Source organism: Chelonoidis abingdonii, chromosome 6, assembly GCF_003597395.2.
Source record: "Chelonoidis abingdonii isolate Lonesome George chromosome 6, CheloAbing_2.0, whole genome shotgun sequence".
In the NCBI taxonomy this organism is placed as follows: Eukaryota; Metazoa; Chordata; order Testudines; family Testudinidae; genus Chelonoidis; species Chelonoidis abingdonii.
The window spans coordinates 21,226,529-21,241,183 of record NC_133774.1 but is presented as its reverse complement, the minus strand read 5'-3'; the positions used below and the strand labels follow the sequence as shown (position 1 = coordinate 21,241,183).

General features: G+C 38.9%; 1 protein-coding gene across 5 annotated transcripts in view; it reads right to left on the bottom strand.

Moving 5' to 3' along the window:
• Positions 1-14,655, bottom strand: part of WDR7 (WD repeat domain 7) — a 359,997-nt gene that overhangs the window by 84,299 nt on the left and 261,043 nt on the right. For all 5 annotated transcript variants that reach the window (XR_004376795.2, XM_032802575.2, XM_032802574.1 and 2 more), the window contains one exon: positions 11,112-11,298. Coding sequence is in view for 4 of the 5 variants with exons in the window: in XM_032802575.2 (XP_032658466.1) it covers positions 11,112-11,298 (187 nt within the window). In the remaining variant the exon portion in view is untranslated. The remainder of the gene's footprint in view (positions 1-11,111; positions 11,299-14,655) is intronic.

Genomic DNA, 14,655 nt, shown 5'->3' with positions numbered 1-14,655 from the left:
AGAGGCAGAGCAGTTAAGCAATTCTGTCAAGGCCACAGAGGAAGCCTGTATCAGAGATGTGCCAGAGTCCATGGGTTATAATCCTGCATTCAGACTAAGGCTACTACTCATCCCTCATACACAGATGCATACTAATAAAAATGCATATTTTCAAAAAATCAGGTCAAGATTTATTTCAGTAGGAAGTTAGGACACAAATGCAAACTCTTATCAAGCAACATGCAAGAATACAAGTCCTTAGCTAGTTGCAATAATTACGCAGTACTGTTGGGAGCATAACAAAGGCTCGGTTGGGTTCCTGGACAACAGCAGATCTTAACCTGTGGGTTGCAACCCTGAAGGTTGTTGCTGGCAGGTTTCTGTAGGATTGTAAGGCTGGTCCCTTTTTCCTGCTGGTCAGATGCCATAGGTCAGAACTTTGCCTTGTTTTAAGCATGAGCGAGTGGAATACTGATCATAGAAGTGTGCTGGTATCAACCAGGGAGACTTGCACTTGAGAGGAACTCAAGAATACAACACTCCCTCTCCCAAGGATGAGAAAGAACACTGAAGGGTTCCCTCCAGCTCCTGAGGAACCTGGGAAGGTGGGTGAAAAGGCTGCGTGTAAGGAAAAGCACTATGATGGAGGATGTAGTTTTATCGGCTCAACACACATTAGTAGCTAAGAGGGGGGCAAAGAGAAAGTGGAGCCCTCACCTCACAGGAGGGAGAAGAAAATCACCTACTCAGAGCTACCAGATAGGATTTTTAGGATGTGAAATCCAGGGGCAGGAGGTGGGAAAGAAGCATCTACATTTTGGGTCACAGGAGGAGAAGGGTTTTTAAAACTAAAAGTAAAGATGCTTCCCCATGGGAACATGGAGCCTTCTTGAACACACACAGATTTTACATGTGCATTTCCTCCATCTGAGAGGATGAGATTTACATTAAAAAAATGAACAAGTATCCAGCCATTGGGAGCTTTAATTTACTTTAATTTCCAGTTAACTTTTTGAAGCTTTGGGGAGCTCAGCTCTGCAAAAGAAAAAGAAGCAAAGAAGAATGTTCAGGACTACAATGCACTTGAAGGTAACATGAAGAACAGAATGAGAGAGAGAGAGAGACTTTAGGGTAACACAGAAGAGGCAGATGGGTTAGGGAAAAAGGAATTAGCAGAAGAGACCCATAACTCTCAATTTCTTGGCTTTTGTAAGGTGAAGTTAGATGAAAAGTTTGATTACTGCGTTTTTACATCAGCATGAATAATTGGTTTGGCTGCTATCTAATGCTGGTAGTCCATCGCTGATGATGAAGATGATATTATTGCAATTCTCATCTATGGCTATGCATACGACCCTGAAGTCCGAACCCTGATGCACAGTGTCAGATGCGCTAAGGGCATGGGAAATCTGTATCTATGATATTTGATTATACAGCTCTGTGACCCCATCATGCAGACTGGAGATGATTTCGTAGATCCCCCTCAAACCTGTCACATGCTCATCTTGTCAGACACCACCAGAGAGTCCTATTCTGAGCCATTTGTTTGAGTTCTTTGAGATTGATGCAAGCCTACAGAAGACTACTCCAGGCCTCTATCTAATAGCCAGCCATCAAACTTCAACAGTGCAGTAGTTTACCATTATTATTTCTAAAGCAGCCTAGTTAACTGCATAGAATTCAATACATAAAATTTCAGTATAAAAACTGTTTATTTTGTTCCATATTTCTGTCTAAAAAGAGTGACCAAGAGGGAAACCAAATCCCTAAACTCACAGATTCCACTCAGACAGTCAGTAACAAAGAGGAACACCAAGCCATGTTCTCCTCCAACCCTTTATCAGCCATGAAACCATGACCAGGCTAGTAACCTTCTGCAAGAGAAATCACTAGGATAGGATTTTGCTTTGGGTCTTTCCCTGTTGTAAGGACGAAACATGCAGCTTCTTTTGTGTCCCTTTCCTCCTGTGGCCGTTAGGTCAGACAGATACTTTTCAGAGGATGAAATGCTGCTGTACAAAAGGGATTGAGGGAAATGCCAACACCCAGCAATTTTCTGTCACTGTGGCTTACACCATCAGACTCACACCATGAAGCAAGAGAACGGGAGGAAACCGGGGCACCTATATTTCTGCAACATTGTAAAGAAAAGTCTAATTTAATTTACTCTTTTTAAAAGCAGTCTCTTGGATCTGAAGAAGTGAGGTTTTTTACCCACAAAAGCTTATGTCCAAATAAATCTGTTAGTCCTTAAGGTGCAACCGGACTCCTTGTTGTTTTTGTTGATACAGACTAACACTGCTATCCCCTGATACATGAATACTGATGGAGCTCAGTACTTCCTATTTTATAATTCTATGTCTCTATCTTTAGTCTGAATTTCAGCTTAATGCGAATTTAAAGGTTTAAAAAACTAAGCTTATAATTGAAATGGTGACAGATCCCTTGCTACTTCCAGGTTTAAAAGGTATTTTTGTAGCCCAAACAGATGGAAAGTCATCTAAGCCTCTTGAGAAGCTCTCTCTGTTCTCCAGCTCATGTTCTTCCTTTTTTCTAAATCCCCAACTATCAACTGCAAAGGTTACATTCTAAAACTATTGCCCTATATTTGCAAACTAAAAAGGGACTTAATTATTTGTACCGTTTATACATACACATGCTGAAAAGAATACAATGTTCTTAAATGTTGATAAAATATTACAAAGTAATCCATATCAAACTGCATTTTTTAATTCAGAGAAGAAAAATTATGGACAGCAACAATCCCTACAGTCCTCTATGCCTAGAAACCAAAGCCTAATTAATTCTAGAAAAATACTCTTAATCCTCATGAGTGAGCAGTTCCACTCAGCATGGCTAAAATAGTGTAATCTTTAGTGTGCGTGTGTGTGTTTGAGGGCGGGGGGGACTCGAAGGGTGGAGAAGTTATCCAAAACTCTGCAGCACATCTCAGCTCAGAAATGTATTTTATTCAGCGCAACAAAGAACATAAACACTGCATGTGTTTTTTTCTTTGTCAATAAATGTGAAGTGAATTTTTTTTAAAAGCACAAGCTTGACATAAAAGCTCCTTCAAAAAGTGTGCTTAACATCCCAGACAGAAGTAAGGCAGCTGTGCACTGTTACTGTGTACACGGTAAATCAGGCACAAAAAGGGGCAGCTCAGCAGGGCACCAGGAGGGTAAAATGCATACTTAACCCCCTGTACACATTGTTGCTCCATTTCTTTCCATCTTAGTCCTTCTGAAGTCAGTACTGTACCTGTCATGGATGTAACAGGCCATTTTCAATCTAAATCTTGTTATGGATTAATAAGCAAACACTTTCTCGCTTATTATGCAATTTATCATGATGAAAATTGCATTGGGCTCCTCAAGGCTACATGCTGATACATTCATTTATTCTGTGCTCTGTGTATACAGAGCCATACTAATCTTTATAACAGCTAAGGATGTAATAGCAAGACTAAAATTACTTTTTGAATAACTGTACTTGCTCAGTTTATATAAAAGTTTACATTTAAATACAGTATACCTTACCTGAATATTTTTAAAACCAGACCAAAGGATATAAAATATTTTACATTTTATCTTCTAAAAATCAAACTAAGTTCAGACAACAATTATTCATCTTATTCACATGTTTTTCCATGTTAAATGGTACAAACCCACTTATTCTTTAAAATTTGTTTGGCCGATGTCTAAAAATATGCTATACAGTAACCTATCAATATTTATCTATAAACAATGCAGAAAGAAGTTAGTCATCTGAAGACAGACACAGAATGATGATTAGATGCATTTATAGAAGCAAGGCAGGCAACCTGCAGAGTTCATTATTGTCCACATTTTCTTAAATAGTTCACAATGATTCTAAACCACTGATAGTGCAGCAGTCTTGCAGAACTGCAAGTGAAATATAAAATGTAACACAAAAACGAATTCCATTTTGATACTAAAGAACATAGATTGTGAAAGTATACAGTGATGGTTTAATATTCTAGGAATGCTATTTCAATCAATTATTTAACAAAAACAGATTAAGAGTACCTTTAAAATATCTAATTGAAACACTGTGCATTTTTTATTTTATAGGGTTTATATTATCACCATGATTTTTTTTTTTTTAAATCTTTTTTTCTCTTCTGTCATTAGGATTTTTGCAAATAATGGACTTATTAGAAGTAAATGTTAAATCAACCAATCATTTTAAAATATATAAAATATATATTAAAGCATGTGAGAGATGAGTACTGAAAAAACATTAATAAATGATTTAATGCATGCATTGTCTGCACACTGCCTTGAAATTGCAGTATACTGTTAACTTATAAATTGGTATTTATATTATATTGTTAGATTATACATTTTTGATCATCATACATAATATTGTATATATATCTTCAGATCACATCTGTTAACAAAAAAAATTAAATTATAAACAAATCTGTCACAATACTGAAACACACCTTATAAGTAGAAATTTAAAATACTGAACAGTTGAAGTTTAAACTTTCAATACATGAAAAATATAAAATAAACAAAGAAAAAATAATGTTTATGTTTTTATTCCAAGTGATGTACCAGTAATTATATCTTATTTTCTGAGTCAATGATATTTAACTGACATTTGCAGTTATATTTCTTTTAACATTATTTGCTACGAAAATCATATACTAAAAACCTTAATTTGTAGTTGCAAAAGAACTACAATGCAGACACTTCTGAAAATATTCTAGAAGATAAAATGAATATTTACATATTTCTCCCAGAGTAGGAAGCTGATATTTTGTCACAGTTAGAGGTTTATTTATTTATTTCACAGGATTCATGTAGCTATGAATGGAAACTAATCTTTTCTCAATAGACACCTGACATATAGACACTAATATTTATCCAGAATTAGTTATTATTATTATTATTATTTTTTAGACAGGAAAAAGCACAGACAATATGAAATGTAACAATTCAGTTATATCTAATACACAAACAGACTACTCCATTATATATATATATATATATATATAATGCCTAAATAAAAAATAATTACACGCACACAAAGGCACATCAAATTACAAGAACCTAATTCCCATCCCCCTAGCATAGAAGTCCAGATTCGGCCACCCTTATTTCATGAGTCATTTCATAGTTATATATTTTATCATAATTATTTCAAATGGGATGATTAAAGAGTAAGAGACTACTCAGTGCACGTAAAAATGGTAGAATCTGGCCTGTGATCATTGAAACAACCCTGCACAAACCACAAGTACACCTCTACCTCGCTATAAAATGACCTGACATAACATGGGTTCACGTATAGCATGGTAGCAGCCGGGCTAAGGCAGTGCTTTAAAGGGTCCAGGGCTCTGGCTGCTGCAGGGAGCCCTGGGTCCTTTAAATCACTGCTGGAGCCCTGCCATCACTACCCCAGGCCTGCAGCAGAAGGGCTTAGGCGGTACTTTAAAGGGTCCGGGGCTCCGGCTACTGCGGGGAGCCCCGGGCCCTTTAAATCCCGCTGGAGCCCTGCCGCCCCTACCCCCGGGCTGTGGCGGCAGGGCTCCACCGGCGATTTAAAGGGCCCGTGGCGGTCGGGCTCCACCGGCGATTTAAAGGGCCCAGTGGCTGGAGCCCGGAGCTCTTTAAATCACCGCTGGATCCCTGCTGCCCCTACCCTGATATAACGGGGTTTCAGCTATAACGCGGTAGGGATTTTTGGCTCCCCACGACCATGTTATAGCAGGGTAGCAGTGTATTAAAAAAGAAACTGAGCAGCTCAGAATATCAAATGAATGGATGTTGTATATGCACACTACAATGGTGTGTAGAGTACAGGGGAGGAGAGGGCGGAGAGAGGAGATACATTATGTGTGAGCAGATGCCGCAAGCTTTTTTTCCTGTCATCTATCTAGGTTTATATACTGCACTTATCAACATGGAATCCAAGCATTTCGTCTAAGCCAGGGAAACCTGCAAATACAGATGAATGCTCCTACTCATGTGAGTAATGTTACTTAATGCATTTGGCAGGATTGGATCCTGTGTGTTAACCTGAAGTAGTCAGGAATTCTGATTCTAGTTAATTGCAGGTGCTTCAAGAGGACATAAGGCAAAAGGTGGCACATCAAATCGACAAATTCTGTAGTATTTAAATCCCTACGTGCTAATAAGACCTGGAGATGCACTTACTGGATAATAAGCAGGAGATGCAGGACACAGATAAATTCTATAAACTATAGTTTAAGCTGTGAAATATTAGAATATATTTTACTATAATAGTATATTTACGTCTATTTCAAGGAATTGAAATTTTAGTCGTACGAGAGAAGACATATGATTAAATGAACCAGCACCCTACCTGTCCATAAAATGATGCCATCTAACTCATCTTCCTTGCCAGTCAATAAGACCAAGGCCCCACTCCCTCTCTGAATGCCTTCACTCTCTTCACTTCTCCCATTGCATCAAGATTTTTATTCTTGACTTCAAGGCCCTGAATATTTCTTCCCCTCCCCAATTTTTGCCTTTTTCTCTTTTTATAGCAATTTTGTCCCCTCTGCTCTGCCAGTTACTCTAGCCTTGTTATACATTATGCTCTCTTCTCTCACAAACATCTCCATGATCTCCACTGTTGCATCCATATATTTGGTCCATATTCCTGAGATGACTCTCTCCTCCTTTAAATCCCTGTGGGTGACCCATTTCTAATGTGATTGCTACAGAAGATTAGCTGGATGAAAGGCTGTAGGGTGATTCAGGATAATCTTTGTATTTTTCATAACTCTCTCTCACACACACAGTTATTAAAACTTCATAGTATCAGAGTTTGAGCAACCACTAACTATCTTCTTTGTTGGTTGTAACTCTTTCCTCTACCCGTTCTCAGTGCTTTGTCTTTTCAGTATGCATTATTTTATCTTTTTTATAGCATCCAACACATTGTGAGTACTACTGCAAACAAATAAATCATGGCTCCATCTCAAAATTCCTTCCTTGATACAACCCTTCGATTTGCCTTCACCTTCCATAACTTTGTCTTTATCTTAGATTCAGAACCTCTCACTTCCTCATGCATTCCCCACATTACTACATTCATCTTATACCGGCTGCCGGAGCTGCGGGCGGGATTTAAAGGGTCCCGTGGCTGCGGTGAACCCCAAGCCTTGCCGGGCTGGGGCCAGGATTTAAAGGGCCTGGAACTCCTGCCGCTGCCGGGAGCTCTGAGCCCTTTAAATCTGTCCCCAGCCCAGCTGCCAGAGCTGCGGGCGGGATTCAAAGGGCTGTGGGCTGCCCGCAGCCGCGGGACCTCTGTGCCCTTTAAAGATCGGCCCCAGCCTGGCCATCGGAGCTGCGAGTGGGATTTAAAGGGCTCTGGGCTCCCCACAGCCACAGGAGCTCTGAGCCCTTTAAATCCCGGCCCCAGCCTGGTCGCCAGAGCTGTGGAAGGGATTTAAAGAGCTCTGGGCTTCCCGCACCCGCGGGAGCTCTGAGCCCTTTAAATCCCGGCCCTAGCCCAGCCGCGGGCAGGATTCAAAGGGCTTTGGGCTGCCTGCTGCGGCGGGGAGCCCAGAGCCCTTTAAATCTCTGCCGTTGAAGCCAGTGCAGTCTGGCTGGTTAGCCAGTGATGAAATGCAAGGTTCATCTGCTTATCATTGCCCCATCACAGAAGACTCAATGGAAAACTATCAAAGACAACGGCAAATAATCAAAACCACTTGGTGGTAAAAAAGGAGCATTATAACCGATGGGGATCGCCCTGGATATGAATAAAGACAAAAGACTGTTTCAGTATAACTAGAGTGGGGAGAAGCACTCTGGATCCATTCACAAAGACATCTTATTGAGCAGAGGTGTTTTTCATGAATGATTAGATCTTGCTTCCTGTGAAGCCAGCCAGCTCTGTAACAGACTGAACGTCGGGGAGACGGAGGTCAGGGGGGAGAACCTACTTATAAGATAAGGGCGTCACATAATAAATTGTAGGCCTTCATTCACATTTTATTATTTTATTTTGTATTGTAACCATTTGTTTCCATCACTCTCTCTTGCTTCTCATGTAATCTCTATTCTTTCTTAAATAAACCTTTTGTTTCATTACAAGTGCTGTGTATTATACAGGGGCGGCAGTTTAAGGTAAAACTGGTAAGAGGACCTGGGATTTCTGTGAGAAACCAGTGTCTGCAGTTGGATATCACAGAGGAATGCTTCAAGGGGACTCAGGGACTGAGGTGCACCTCTTGCTAACCTGCAAGGCAAACACAGGGCTGGCATAGTTTGGAGTAGAGTGACTTGAGTGGCTGACAGGCTGGTGGTGTTAGGGAGCTAGCACCTAGTCACCACAAGCAAGACTCCCTCACATTGGAGGCAGAGGGGTAAGGATGTGAGTTACAGCCCTTTGTACCCTGAGAACCATCACAACCACCTCCACTGACATCCTCATTCTTCTTTCAATTACTTTTTATATGGCTTCCCTAAGCCCCAATACCCTAGATCTAACACAATGCTGCTGCCTGCATTCTCATATGTACACACACTCCCAATCGCATACCTCCATCCTCAAACAGCTCAACTGGCTTATCATTCATTCAGGATTCAGTTCAAAATTGCCTCCTTGTTGATAAACACTCTCCCAGGGCTTGTTCTAGCTTACCACATAGACCTTGTCTCCTCATACTCTCTTCTACTAACCTTTCACTCATTAGCATATGCACCCTGGAAGTAAATAGGCTGCATCTGTCTGGGTGGTAGAAATATTGGGACCACTGAGTAGAATCTGCTGCACCAGAGTCTAAGCAATGACACGACTCTTCCCCTTATTTTTTGACTAGACAATGATAGGCAGTACTTTGGGTCATTTAAATGCAGTGGCAGCTGCCACAGATCCTGCCCAATGATTTTAAGCTCCCCTTCTCCCATAATCTGACCGGCCAAAACCTCCTCTCTGTAGGCTTCAAGCATAGATGAGGCAGAACAGCAGCTGGGATCTCAAATACAAAGGATTGGTCTGCTTCCCACACCATTCCCATGTGTTTCCTGTGAGAGGTCCACCTCCTTGGCTTCTGGTCATAGTGGTCTTTTAGTTCTTCACTGGGGGCCCTGTCATGACAATCGGGCCTATAAAATTATCCGAACCATGAGATCAACTGTAAAAAGTAGGTAAAAGTTAATAAGATGTTACAGTAACCTAAAATAACAAATGTTGAAGTGAAAAGGTCCAAAGGGATACAGAACAACTGAATTAGGCTAGACATAAAAGCCAAGTTGATATAATTCAAGGACTGCATTGAAATTATGCTGGTTAAAAACCAGGAGATGGGGAGCCAGAAGTTAATAAGCCAAAATCGGTATGTTGGCTATTAGTCCTAATTGGTGGACAAAATAATAAGAGGATGGCTGTTCCATTCACCACTCCATTTTTGGGTCCTTACAAGAAAGATTTTCTGGGAAAGTACAAAAGAAAAAAAAACACAAAAAGAACAGAACGAAAGGACAGATGGAGGCTACTAGAGTAAGCTTTACCATCATGGCTGTCACCCCCACTGGTTCCTGGGACCTCAAGCCTTCATCAGCCTGATCCTGAGAGGTGTCCTGACCAGAACAAACCAGAAATAGAGGGACCCAGATAACAAATTGCCACCACTATACCAGTTACAGCTGAATTCCTACAAAATCTTAAAAAACAAAAACAAAAGCTATCCGATATCAACATAATCACAGGATTTCAAGTTATGGAAACAAAATTTAGTTATTTAATTCACCATACATCACAGTACCGGAGGACAAACAAACACCAGAGGATTAGAGAAGGATGGAGGAATCTGGTTTCATTTCATTGGTTTTGTGAGTTTCAAATAAAGTTACAGGATTGGATTGAATTAAAGTATTTTCAGGAAAAATTACTTATAATAAAGAAAAACTAATACAAGTTTTTAAAAGAAATTCTTGCAGCATTTTACAAACCAGTTTTGAAGACATATTTTGAGAAAATTTTAAACATGGGTTGTTGTGTAGATATAAATTTAGTGGTTTTTTACAATGGGACATACCATACACTATTATTTTGAAAAAATATTATTGTGAAAAATATTTATTTTGAATTTTACCTCAAATTGGCAGTTTTACAAGAGAAATCTCTTTTTGATCTGATGAATTGCAAATATCAGTTTAGAAAGTGGATTATGTGCCACACAGAACTGTGTGTACCGTGTATACTATAAGACAGTCTAAAGTATAAATCCCTATTTAGGTCAGCTTAACAAGCTGTTTTTTTGACAGTTTGTGGTCTATTGAGTTCACGATTTCTTAGGGATGTTTAAATCCACAATTTACTGAGATGCTACCCATGCACACCAAGTTTAGTTGAGGAAAGTATAAAAATCTAAATGGTCACAGGAAATAATTGTGCCTACATGTAATAAGCAGTATTTCTAAACAAAACAAACAGCTTTTTCTAAAATGTATTTTCCAAAATACCCAAAAGATATTAGCTTACAGTATAAATTTAATGCTGCACAACAAAAATATGTTTTTTAAAAAAGGAGCAAAAAAAAAAAGCTTTTGGAAAACACTAGCTTTTCAAGTACAAGAACATACCCTATGTGACTAGACCTTTCCCCTTCTGAGGCGGTATCTACACTAGAGGCATGACAGCACCATCGCTATGGCACTGTAGCTCTCCTCCAATAAACCCACAGTATGGAGCAGATTACAGCAATGGAAGGGATTACCCTTTGCAGTAGGAACTCCCTTGAGCGATAGTACTAGATCAACAGAAGCATTTTTCTGTCGCCTGGCTGCATCCACAGCAGGTGTTAGGTCAACCTAGCTCGGGCTCAGGGATGTCCTTTTTCACACCCGTGAGTGCTGTAAATATGTCAATGTAAATTTTAAGGCCTGAGATTACACATCAGAGCCAGCGGAGACGACAAAAACAAGTCAACTGTTGTATATCAGTCATTTTAATTTTGATGTTGTTGGTACAAATGCCAGATTTCAAATTACTCAAACTCAAGGGGGCTTCCTCCCCCAGTTAAATACAATGGTTATATCTGTATTTTCATGTGTGTTAACTCGTGCAACAAAGCAGAACAGAACAGAACACACACACACAAAATTATTGGATTAAATACATACTTTGAAAGTTGCTTCTCAGCATCAGCACAGAGCTCCAAAAGGCCCATTAATACAGCGGAGACATCCATGTAAGGCTCCCATACTGTAAAACCTCGCCCAATCAGATCAATGGCAGTTCTGCGGATGATGCTGTGTGGAGGAAGTTTGGGGCTTGGTGGTTGTAGCAGAAGGAATGTCAAAGCTTTACCTACCATACAAAACAGGATAAAAACTAGTATAATAAAAAGAAAACTAGTGAATTGATTCTGCTTTGTTATTTTTAAAAACTTACCATGAATAATAGTATGGAAATCTACTCATAGAATACAATACAATATTAGATCCATATGCTGTAAAAGCTTCCAGTGGACAAGTTCCTACATTTGCACAGGGTCTCACTGAAGTCAGTGAAAGGAGAGATGCACAGTGCTGCCTATATTAATTATATTAATTGACCATAACCTCTATGGTGCAGGGACTATTTTTCTGTTATGTGTTTGTATAGAGCCTAGTACGATCAGACCATGATAGCTAGGTGTTGCTGCAATAAAAATAATTATTGCAAATACAAAATATTATATCAAATCATTTGCAGGATCAGAGCACTATTTAATATAGGATCTTTCCAGTAAATGGTATGTCAACCCTCTAGCGAATTAAATAGTCCAATCACAGTTTTAAAATGAGTAGGTGGTGAGAGAATGAGAGGAAAAAGTGTACCAAGGAAAAATATGCTCTAAAATGAGACAGAAAGATGTAGGAAAGTTTTTCTAGCTAAAAGGAATGGCAGTGGGGAAGGCTTTTCCACCAACACATGTGAGACTAGGAACCCAGACAAAAAGTCCTACAGAAAAAGTGATAACCCTTCTATAGGATTTTTGCCTGTAAAATTTAATAAAGAATTATGTGGTTAATAAAAAACTCTTTAGGATAGATAAACTAGAGGAAGGCAATAATTTTCTATTAGAGTCTATACTAATATTTATAGACTATTGATTCCATCCATATTGTATTATTTCGGTAGGACTATTAGTAGCAGGGCCAGCTACCTCCTGCATGTCCCCTTGTGACCTGGCATCATGCTGCAGTACCCAGCCTCAGTTTCCTGTCTCTGATAACCAAATAACTTCATGCAAGCTCTCTTCTCTCAATAATACCTCTCCTCGGAGCTGGTTTATTATTATAAGCTCGCGCAAAATAGTGCATAACAAAGTCCAACCTAAAATCAGATTAAAACAGTGAGTTAATTTGCATTAATTTGATTTCATGCAAACCTGACAGCAAAACCACTGTAAGTTTAACCATGTTAAGGGAGTTAGCGTCTTTGCAGTTGCTTATTATACTTCTTGAACTTGGGGAAATATGTACCTAGGTCAAAAACTGCAGCCATTTTCTGGTAAGAAGTTGAACATCTATATACATTTATCTACAGATTTTATTTTCAAACTAGAAGTCTGCATGCACTATAACTGCACTGAACCCAAATAAAATCATGTATTATGAGTATTTAGAGACAGGTGACATTCAGCCAAAAATATATTGTAAACAGGTTTCAAATGTATAGCACGGACTGCATGTATATCATTCCTTTAAATCTCATACAGTACACCTCTACCCTGATATAACACAACCTGAAATAACATGAATTTGGCTATAACGCGGTAAAGCAGCGCTCCGGGGGGTGGGGCTACGCACTCCAGAGGATCAAAGCATATTCAATATAACGCGGTTTCACCTATAACACGGTAAGATTTTTTGGCCCCCGAGGACAGCGTTATATTTCATTAATTTTCAAACCAAATAGTCCTGAAAATATGATTTTACTGGGCCACACGATCACCAACTAAAAATTCTATTTCTGTGTGACAAATTTGTAACTACTGTTTTTTAAAAAGCCCTTAAAATTACTAGGACTAAAAGAGATTGCAGGGTATTTTTAACAGGCTGGATTTCACAGCACTTTGTGCATAGTCAATTATTTCATTTTCCCGTGTAGTCAGTAAGCAAGGGAGAGATAACTGAAAAGCTCTTATAGACATTAATAGGAAGAAGAAAAAGATTTATAGAACCTGTAAATAATGTTTTAGAAGCAAGATTTTTAATCAGACAATTAAAAAAATTAAAATTGACAGCATCTTTTTAAATGATCACAACATTATGTAAAGCACATTATGCTCTAGCCACGTAGATGATGTAGCTTTCAACATTCCACTGCAAACACTTTTTGCAGCCTAACCACAATCTATTGTAAGTCATATTGATTTTTGGTCAGAATTGTGGCTAGAGTTGGTAGCATTTTTTATGATTTTTTCAGACTTATTTTTACTGTTTTTCAACCAGCTGATAGAGGTGGCTGAAGTGTTTTTTGAGGAAAAAAGTGACCATTTTCCAACCAGCTTTAATTGTGTCTGTCTCATCAGGATATACATTCTATTCTTTACTTAAAAGATCCCTTATGACATCATCTGAAGAATCAGAAGAGGTAGGCTTTCAATATAAGTGAACAGTGCTGTCTGGGGATGTAACTTTGCTGAATAATATTGCAAAAATGGAGTCGTTTCCTAAGTGTAAAGGTGTATTTCACCAGCATTTCCCTTAAACCTAATCCCATCATGACTACTACTCATGGGCAGCACTTGATTTACTTTGATTAAAAGCTGCTGCTGTCAGCTCCTCAGGTGATGTCAGAAAGCCACACTGGCCTTCTCTCCACACTGAGACTTCTGTAGGCAGCTTCCTCACACAAAGCAAAAAGAGAAACGTGCCAGTGGGAAATTTCTTGACAGTCGGATAAACGGAGGCAGCGAGCTCAGGAAACGTGCTCACTTGTCTTAGACATGTCACAGCAGTGTGTTAGAAAGTGAAATGACAGAAAAGGAAGAATCAGCAAAAGTCAAATGAAAATTGTTTGCCTGCACTGAGCTGCACAGATGGCAGTTGCTGCTATAAAGGAGTGATTTAGGAACCGTATACACAAGGAATAGCTCTACAGCAAAGGTAGATCTGGGCATTAAAATAGCCTCTTTTCTCCCTTTCAGGAATGGACAGAAGCCCCATGAAAACTTCTCATACTGAAACTTCCCCGATCATGCAATAAGCATGACAATAAACAATACGCTGAATAGCCAACGAAGGAAAATTACTTGTGATCCATCCATAACATTCTTTTTCTGCATCTGCCATCTGGTAGTGCGTAACACTCACTTCCAAAATCCTGCTAACTGCACCAGTCTACTGTACTAAATGCAAGTACCAAATAGAGACTGACAAACCCTTGAATATATTGTTAATATTGGTTTATCTTAAAATATTACAAATATTTCACAAAGCAGGAATGTCCTGAATACACATGAAGAAATAGCTACCAATTACCTACCAATGTCAGAGGCTGAACAGTAGACCAAGGAAAAGGAGGTCACATTAAAAATAATACTACATTAATTAATAGCTCAATTACAATGACAACCCTTTGAGACTACATATTATATGCACTTTAAAACCAAATGAATTTCTGATGATTTATGTTATTACAATGAATGCCAAATGAATTAATAATGTGTTACCA